Below are 9,422 nucleotides of genomic sequence, written 5' to 3'. Positions count from 1 at the left end.
CAAATGATGGACCAATGAGATCTATCATGAGGTTTTCATTTCATGTTACAAGTTTTTATTTTTCAGTTATATTTACCTACTGAAACTGGCAAGGTGGAGTCACAACTGTACATTAATTATCTAGTTGTTCATTCTTTCGTCCGTTTTTTTAATGTTTGCTTTACTTTTTGATAAAACTGTGTATATAGACGAGTTGGATTAACTCTTATTTACTTTGAATTAGTTACACATGAAAATCTTTTTTTGGCTTACATCTGCATATGGAATACCAAAAGATTTTGTCACCTGTACTTACATACTATTAGATAGCTGTTCTACACACACGATGCCTGTGATTTGGACATCCATACATGCTCTGCGTGTTTCTAATAACTTTATAGTAGCTCTGTTCTAAAAAGCCAGGGATTGACTGACAGTGGATGTTTATGTTTTCTGTCACTGAAGGCTGGACAACCTCATAATGGAGGCCATAAGCAACTTGAGGGAACCTGGTGGCTCTAACAAGACATCAATAGCTACATATATAGAGGTGATATATTTTTTTTTACTATGTATTGGTTCATTTATGTGTTGGTTGATGCAAACTTGCAGCTTGTTTGTATGTGTTTTGCAATTGACCTATATGTTGGGAATAACACTCACACAATCACGAAAAAACAATGAAGAACACAAGAGAATTACTTAACTAGTTCATTACGATATGTAACTATGTCTGGGGTGATGCCAATCATGAGGTTTTCACTATAGTTTTCAAATGCATAACACAAAGGGAAAAAGCTATTATATATTATAGCAACCAAGCTCTAATCCTAAACCCATTAAGATTCCATCTAGGCTAGAAACATGGGCCGAAAACTATTGGGGCATTGACCCAAAGTGCATTTTTCTATAATACAAGAGGGTAGCCATGTGTTCATCACAACATTCTTGTCATCTCCTCCTAGACTTAATTTTTGTGAAAAATCATTTTTCTCAACATATATGTAATTGTTGGAGATAAATATCAAGTGAATTTCCTTCAAATATATTCTGTGTTCTTTACTGCTTGGATGAAATTATCAGGGTGGATATGTTTCAAGTTTCAACTTAAGTCATTTTGTACTTTACTTCCTAGTTGGTTGATATCACGTTTGTTTATGATAAGTGACTGTAGAAATCCTCATGTGGCTCGGAGACAATCTATATATTTTATTTCATGAATCATAAGTGCGATTATGTGCACATTGTGTCTCTTACACAGTTAGTGGATTCGCTGTTTCCTTTTTGAGAAACTGAAACAAGTTCATTATGTTTGTTGATACTCCAGGACAGTGGTAGGGTCTTTCAGAAAATTCTTCAATTTTCTCATTGTTTCATGCTTCTTGCTGTCGCTATGGGAATGTCTGGATGTGATTGTTATAGTAGAAGATATTGGTGGGATAATATGTGTTTGAATGGATTCTGATCTGTGAGGAATAGATTTAATAAATGTTAATAATCATAGCTGTGTTTATGCTTCAAGGGATAAATTATTTGATAGAACTGACTAACACTGCCACTATATTTTTTGAATTCTTATTTTAATCTAACACAGCAATTCTTGTGTCCTGGAGCTGCTACTTTTTCTTTTCAGAAACAATAAATAGATGTATCATTGCTCTCTAGTTTCATTGTCGAATTACAATTAAAAATTTCAGCATATTAAGTTTACTAACTATCTAGTACTACTTTTTATGATTTGGAACACTAAATAAGTAAATTTGTTTGTGGACTTTCATGCATTTTTTTTCACCTAATACACCTTGGCTGTATTTGTATTTGTACTGTCTTCTGATTGTGGACTTGATTGAAAAGTACAGTTACTGTGTTTATATTTGCCATCTTCATCTAATCTCAGTACTAGTTTCTTTTTCTCTAGGATCAATACTGGGCTCCTCCAAACTTTAAGAGAATATTGTCTGCAAAGTTGAAGCATATGGCTGCAACTGGGAAACTTATTAAGGTCATTGTCTCTTAATTTCTCCTAATTATTTGCTCTCCCCCTTCTAATTCTGAGCATGACACACAAATCAACTCCTTGAAATCTATATTTAGCTGCAACACTATAAATTGGCTGAGACTTAGAGGTCGTTTCCTGTTTTGCAGTTGAAACGCAAGTATAAAATAGCCGGAGCCTCCGCATTATCTGAGCGAAGATGGAATTCATCTGTTTCTGCGGAAGGAAGGCTCAAGATTTCTCCAAGAATTGTCCATGATGACATTGATCATATCACAAAATCTCAGATTGATGATGTTGAGTTAGCTAATTTGAGGAGTATGACTCCACAAGAAGCCGCTGTAGCTGCTGCTCAAGCAGTCGCTGAAGCAGAAGCTGCAATGGCTGAAGCTGCAGAGGCTGCTCGTGAGGCTGATGCTGCAGAAGCTGATGCAGAAGCAGCCCAGGCTTTTGCTGATGCGGCAATGAAGACACTGAAAGGAAGAAACACCCCCAACCTGGTGAGAGATATCAAGGCATTCTTGTTTACTTCCACAATATATAATTGCATATTTTTCCTGGAAAATCTGAAATCTGTGCAAAATATTGCTTTAAAAATCTGAAGGACGTGGCATAGCATACCCATTGAATCATTGAATGGTAGACTTAAGTAACCAACCTCTGTTTGTGGTCACCAACACTAATCCCATTCTCAGACGACGAATAAGAGTTATCCTGTTTTGTAACTTTTGATGTACGTACATGCTACTGCATTATGAACCCTAGTCTGGTAATTGGGGTGACCATTTTGGATGTATTTCACTAGATTGCTAGTTTTGTCCCACTTTGTCCTTATTTTCTTCTCACATGATTTATTTTTTGTTTTGACAGAATGTACAGATGATTCATGCGTGATGGGGTTCGATCTGATCACTAAAGATTCTCTCGAACGAAACCTGGTTAATTGTCTTCCATGCACTTGATCTATCATGTAAATATGGCAACCAGATATTTAGCCTATAACATGAGGGAGGGGGGAGGTATTCCTCCAGGTGAGCCCGGCGCTCATTGTCTTCTGTCGTCGTCGTCATTTTTGGGGGTTAGCTGTATGTTGATTCATTCTATCCTAGGGGAGACGTTTGCTGGGAAAAAAAGAACAGAAAAGAAAAGGAGAAAGACCTTGCGGGTGATAAAACTGAGATCACAGTGTTTGGATCCATTGCTTTGTGTTAGTTTAAAATGGATGGCAAATGTCTTTTTTGTTGTTGTATGAAAATAATAATAATATTATTATTTATAATAATGCCTATCATGAATCCATGATTGAGTGAATAATGACAAAAAAATATCAACAAATAACGTTGTGTTAATATTTTTTTTATTGATATTACTGTATTTGTTATCTCATACATTAAATCTTGATATTAAATGGTCTAAATTTTAACTGTAGTTTGTAGAAAAGAATTTACAATTGATTATAGAGTCAACTATGCAAATGGTCCTTGAACTATGCGCTTTGCACGTAAATGGTACATAAACTTTAAAAATATCGTGGGTAGTCCCTGAACTAAGATGTAATCACATTTATGGTATTTTTTTTACTATTCATCACAATTTTACATTTAAGTAGTGGATTCGATATTTTTGGACATTCATATCTAGGTAGTGGATTCGATATTTTCTCTCTCTCTCTCTCTAATATAGAATGTGATATTTTCTTATAGTTTCAGTACCTAAAATGATATTATTCACTTCATTTTTTCAATCAGTTTATATCAGATCTTCTTTCTCTCTTTCTCTAAAACTTTTAGGAAGTAAAAAATTAAATAAAAAATAGTATGAAATTCTTAAATATATTAATTATAAAAATTAAAATTATAAATTTAATTATTAAAATAATTTGTAGCAAAATTTAATTTTGATTGTGATTTGATTATTTTTTTAATATTAAAAATTAAATTTTTTAATTAAAACTAAATTTTTACTTATTCCTAATTTTTATTATTTAATATTAAAAAATAATTGAATCAGAATCAAAATTAAATTTAGCTACAAGTTATTTTGATAATTAAATTTACAATTTTAAATTTTATTCCATATTTAAGAATTTCATTGTAGTATTTTTTTATTTTTTACTTTCTAAAAGTGTTAGAGAAAGAGAGAAAAAGAAGATCCGACATAAGTTGATTGAAAAAGTGAAGTGAATAATGCTATCATTTACGTACTCAAACTATAAGAAAATATCATATTTAGTAATAAAGAGAGATACATAAAATATCATATCCAGTACCTAGATATGAAAGTCCATAAATGCCCTTCATGCTTTGGGGCATTTTTGATGCAAAAATTGTGATGAATAGTGAAAAAGTATAAAAAATGTGATTACACCTTAGTTCAGGGACTACCCATGATATTTTTAAAATTTAAGTACTATTTGCGTGCAAAATGCATAGTTTAAAGATAAATACCATTTGCGTAGTTGACACTTGATTATATTCCTATCACATGTTAACTAAAAATGATTTAAATGATAATTTTGCTTTTTAAAAACAATAATTTTTGCATATTTTACACTGGCCTTTTGGATTATAATGGTAATATGAGCTGGAAAACATGCATTCATATTTGAAAAATAATTCTTTTTTTGTGAACTTGGCCAAAAGGTGAGATTACACAATTTACTTTATTCAAACAGTGTTCACCATGCTCATTCTCTCAGAAACCTCAAGTGAATTGAGATTAAGAGTTTGTTCTTCAAAATGAGTCCAAAATGGCTGCTTATGGAGCTCTAGTGTCTCTAATGAATATTATAGATCAACTTCAAACTCATCCACACCCTCCTCCTCTTTCCATCGATCAGCAACGGCTTTAATCTCTCAAGCATTTAATTACTTCCCTGCAAGAATTTCTAGAAGGCTATGCTCCCTACACTGAAGAAGAAGATGTTTGGGAGAGTCGAATTGCTGAAGCGGCTTACCATGCTGAAGATGTGATCGAGTCGATCAAATTCATGTTCGATCTAGAAATGATGTGCAAAACGTCACCTCCGTCCAATTTTATAAAGGTCTTTTTGTGGAATTTACAGACACTATTTTTGTGTAATGTCAGTGAGGATTACGTTTGCAAGATTTGGAAGATGCCTCAACTTAGGCATGTCATAGCCGAAGAAGGGGTGGATAATGGTGCATATTGTCTCTCCGATCCTCTCAGTGACGAAGAGGATATGGTGTTGGAAAACCTACCTACACTCTTTTGTGTGAAGAATCTCAAATTTGGTGAGGGTGTGCTTAAAAGAATCCCCAATATCAGAAGGTTGAAGCTATACTATGCAAGAAAAATAGATAGCTAAGCCTAAAATAAATAGCACCTGTTTGTGAACATCGTATCCATTCAAATATATAACTATAGCTAAAAAAAATAGCACCTGGGCATTTGGTCTAGTGGTATGATTCTCGCTTCGGGTGCGAGAGGTCCCGAGTTCGATTCTCGGAATGCCCCCTTGAGTTTTTAATTTATTTTAAATTTTCATTTTTTTTCCCGATTTGTCGATATCTTATTGACGTCGATTTTCATTTAATTTTAACCAAGGAAAAATTATATCGTGAGTTTCACTTAAAAGTTTGTTTCAATAATTAAGTTTTTTTCATAAATCCTTCTACTAATATATTTTACTTCAAGAAATCATTTTTTAAGTGATTTATTTAGCACCGTTTAACATTTTCGAGTCTAGTCGAAAATTAATGCTACCGTCTAATTCTTATTGGAATAATCAGCTACCCAATATATGTACACCGGTATACATATACATCATTTTAATCTTGAAATCAAAAAGCTTATTGCGTGCCTTTAATTTGAGTGATGGAACTAATTTTTAAAAATTCATTACAGTTTTAAATAATACTCTTGAATTAAACATATAACTAACGTCAATATGAGTGATAAGACATGAATTGATCAATAATATAATGATATAACTTAATCAGATAGTACTAATTTTGCATGATTAGATCCATTATGATAATTTGTCCTGCAGCTAAACACTAAAACTAATAATTATTTTATCACTTCAAATCAAAGTTGCGTTGATTCTTTACTCTCCTCCAATCTATAATACAAAATCTCCAAAAATTACTCATAAAATTGTTATTGGTTATATTTGTACTCTATTTTTGTATGATTATATAAAAAATGATCCTCTAGTTTTTCCGATATTACTCCTATTTAGCAATTCTTCAATTTCTCCCACGCCACAATTAATCAGTTCAAATATAAAACTATTTTTTTAGTATTGAACTATTTAAAATTATAAATAAATTCGGATTAAAATTACACATCGATTCCGGTTCGGAACCGGAATCGACCGGTTAAATCGGAACTGATCGGTTTCAATTCCGGTTCTAGGATTTATGAAAATTTAAAACCGGCTAACCGGTCCGGTTAGAACTGGAACCGGCCGAATAAGCAGGCCTATTCTGCATGATTTTTTTCAATAGCCTGAAGCCATTCTGTATTATCAAACATATCAGACCATCCACATCCATGTCTCAATATCGTCTCTTAACCGTCTCATCCCTTAACTGTTCTTGGGCTCCACTGCACTTTTTACCCCATCTCTTAACTAAGAGACAATACATGCATCCCTACATCTCTTAATCATCTCATCCCTTAACTATTCATTTAATTTCATTTTTTATTTTTATTTCCCACAAATTCAATTAATATTTCATTGAAATATTAAATTAATACTAATAATACATAAAATCATTAAATCATTAAAAATCATGAAAATTACAACATCCGAAAATACGAAAAAAAACATAATTGAAATCCTAATATTACAATTTATTGAAATCCGCATAATCATGGAAAGTGATGCGGTCATCGTCTAACGGTTGCCAAATTTTGCCCAAATGTGCTCTATTAGATCCTCTTGGAGTTGGGCGTGGACCATAGAATCACGTGTCCTTTCCCAAACACACAGCTGCTCTTGCAAAGAAGGATGCACTCCACTGCGAGGCGGACTACTTGCGGAAGAGTTTCTCGGGATTTCAGGGTCGAACCAATTTCCCGCCTCAAGTCCTTCGTCGGTGACAATCATGTTGTGCAAGATTATGCACGTATACATGATGTCGACCATATTCTCCATAAACCACGTACGAGCCGGGGATTTGATAATGTGGAATTGAGCTTGTAGAACCCCGAACGCTTATTCCACATCCTTGCGAGCAGCCTCTTGCTTATGCACAAAAAGAGCCTGTTTGTCGTCTATCGGCCTGTTGAACGTCTTCACGAAGGTTGGCCACTTTGGATAGATGCCGTCAGCAAGATAGTACCCCATTTTAAACTGACGGTTGTTAGCGGTGAAATTGATGGCCGACGCTTTACCATTCAGAACTTCGGTGAAGAGGTCGGATTGGTTGAGCACGTTGATGTCGTTGTTCGATCCGAGGGACCCCGAAAACACGCATGCCAAATCCATAGTCGGTAGTCGGCAACGGCCTCGAGTATAACGGTGGGGTGGGTGCCTTTTTGGCCGCTCGTGTATGATCCCCTCCACGCCACAGGACAATTCTTCCATTGCCAATGCATGCAATCGACGCTGCCAAGCATCCCGGGGAATCCGTGCGCTTGTTCGTGAAGTCGGAGCAGAAAGTGACAATCTGCAGTGCTTGGCTTCCGGAGGAATTCGTCGGTGAAGGCTGCTCGGACGCTTTCGCAGAAGTTCACCAAACACAATCTCCCAATGCTTTCCCCAATGTGCAGGTACTCGTCGAAAAAATCCGTAGTTTGTCTAGTAGCAAGCTGACGGATTGCTGTAGTACATTTCCGGAGCGTAGTGAGACTGGGACAGCTAGTAGCGTCGAACCCTTCTTGGAAGTACTCTTCTCGGGCCACCAATGTATTTGCGATATGCATAAATAGCTCCCGCCCCATGCGGAAACAGCGACGGAAGTAGGTATCTCCCCATACCGGGTTCTCACAAAAGTAATCTCGTACCAACCTTGCGGCGGCTTCTTCCCGGTCACGATGGATATATTTCCGTGGTCGCTTTTGACACACCGTGGCTTCCTCCTCCTCCCTACGTCGATCTGCTTCTAGCGATTCTTCCATCATTCAACACATTTGCTCAAATGGATCCATGAATGGATTAAATTTGGGAGAAGAATTGAAGAGGAAAAATGGATGATATAAAAGTGATGAGAAGAAAAAAAGATGAGAGATTGTGTGTTTGTGTGTAAAATGAGAGAGGTTAATAGGAGTATTTATAGAATAAAAAATAATAAAATATTACCGTTTGAAACGGTAATATTACCGTTAAAAAATTAAAAAATTCAGAAAATTGATTTTTTTAAAAAAATATTTATTGCGTCAGCATGACGAAGTCCACTCGCGTGCCGGTGAGTGGGCGTCACGCCGCGCGCCAGCACTCGCCATGTGGCGAGACAGCCCGCCATCCCCCCTCCTCCGAGCTACGCGACGAGACGGAGCATCCACATCGGCGTCTCGATGCGGTCTCGTCTCGCCGGGACGAGATCGTGCCCGCATCGAGACGCCGATGCTGATGCTCTCATCTTCCATAGCTTGGGTCATGTTTGGGTGTGAGAGGTCCCGAGTTCGATTCTCAGAATGCCCCACTTTTGGAAAAATATATAATTATGTGTATATTACTTATTTTTTAAACTCTATCCTGTTTAATATATTTCACTATTATCTATTTGCTCAACTATTTAAAAGGGAGTACTTTTATTTTTTTAGGAATAACTTACATAACTGCCATCAATCAAGAGTCCTTTTTTGTTTTACTTGATCATTTCCAAGGTTTAATATTCATAATTTCATATGTATGCTTTCAAGTTTGTTCACAATTGGCATAAAACATAAAAGCACCCACGTCTGTGCTCTTGCCAACGAGCACGGATGTGGGCTCAGTCCTACTTTTTCTGCCTGCTCTTAGGCAAGAGCACAACACCCACATCCGTGCTCTTCCGCAAGGACGAGCACAAGGGTCCCACCATTCCATTATTCAATTTAAATAAAATATTTCCACAAAATTAAAATATATTAAAAATACCCGGAATAATATTACAAATCACAAAAAAATTAAAAATTACATAATTAAAATACTGAAAAACAAAAATTACATACTTAAAATCCTAAAAAATAAAAGTTACATAATTAAACTCCTAAAAAATAAAAATTATGTAATTTAAGCATAAAAATGCCCCTGGGGAAGACTAGTCATCATCCGGCAATACCCCCAATGTTCTTTGGTGACCCCGTATCATCGCCACATGCGATCGAAGTTGCTCGGGGGTCATATTTGACCTATCGACCAAATTGAGTTGGGCCAAAACCCCCCACAATGAGTTGGTGGGGGGTTGAGGTGGCACATAGGGAGCGGGAGCGGGAGCCGGTTCGGGAGCGGGGGGCGGATGGAGTCGCGGCGCGACGGCGGTTGGCCGCCGCC

At 36.1% G+C, this 9,422-nt stretch overlaps 1 protein-coding gene and 1 non-coding gene across 2 annotated transcripts; both read left to right on the top strand.

The window, feature by feature from the left end:
* Positions 1 to 6: 6 nt before the first annotated feature.
* LOC121790027 (telomere repeat-binding factor 1-like) lies at positions 7 to 3,272 on the top strand. Its single transcript, XM_042188329.1, has 5 exons — positions 7 to 31; positions 445 to 529; positions 1,898 to 1,981; positions 2,125 to 2,475; positions 2,846 to 3,272. The coding sequence occupies exons 1-5, from the start codon at positions 15 to 17 to the stop codon at positions 2,867 to 2,869; spliced, it is 561 nt and encodes a 186-aa protein (XP_042044263.1). The 5' UTR covers positions 7 to 14; the 3' UTR covers positions 2,870 to 3,272.
* Positions 3,273 to 5,380: 2,108 nt separating this feature from the next.
* On the top strand, positions 5,381 to 5,452 carry TRNAP-CGG. Its single transcript has one exon. It is a non-coding gene; the product is annotated as a tRNA-Pro (tRNA).
* Positions 5,453 to 9,422: the final 3,970 nt, after the last annotated feature.

This window comes from Salvia splendens, unplaced genomic scaffold (genome assembly GCF_004379255.2).
Source record: "Salvia splendens isolate huo1 unplaced genomic scaffold, SspV2 ctg391, whole genome shotgun sequence".
NCBI lineage: Eukaryota > Viridiplantae > Streptophyta > Magnoliopsida > Lamiales > Lamiaceae > Salvia > Salvia splendens.
Note: the sequence above shows the minus strand (reverse complement) of the source record. Positions and strands in the feature narration are given on the sequence as shown.

Coding starts and splice junctions, on each gene's coding strand:
- LOC121790027 (XM_042188329.1), top strand. Junction 530..1,897: donor CAATAGCTACATATATAGAG/GTGATATATTTT, acceptor CTTTTTCTCTAG/GATCAATACTGGGCTCCTCC. Junction 2,476..2,845: donor GAAGAAACACCCCCAACCTG/GTGAGAGATATC, acceptor TTGTTTTGACAG/AATGTACAGATGATTCATGC.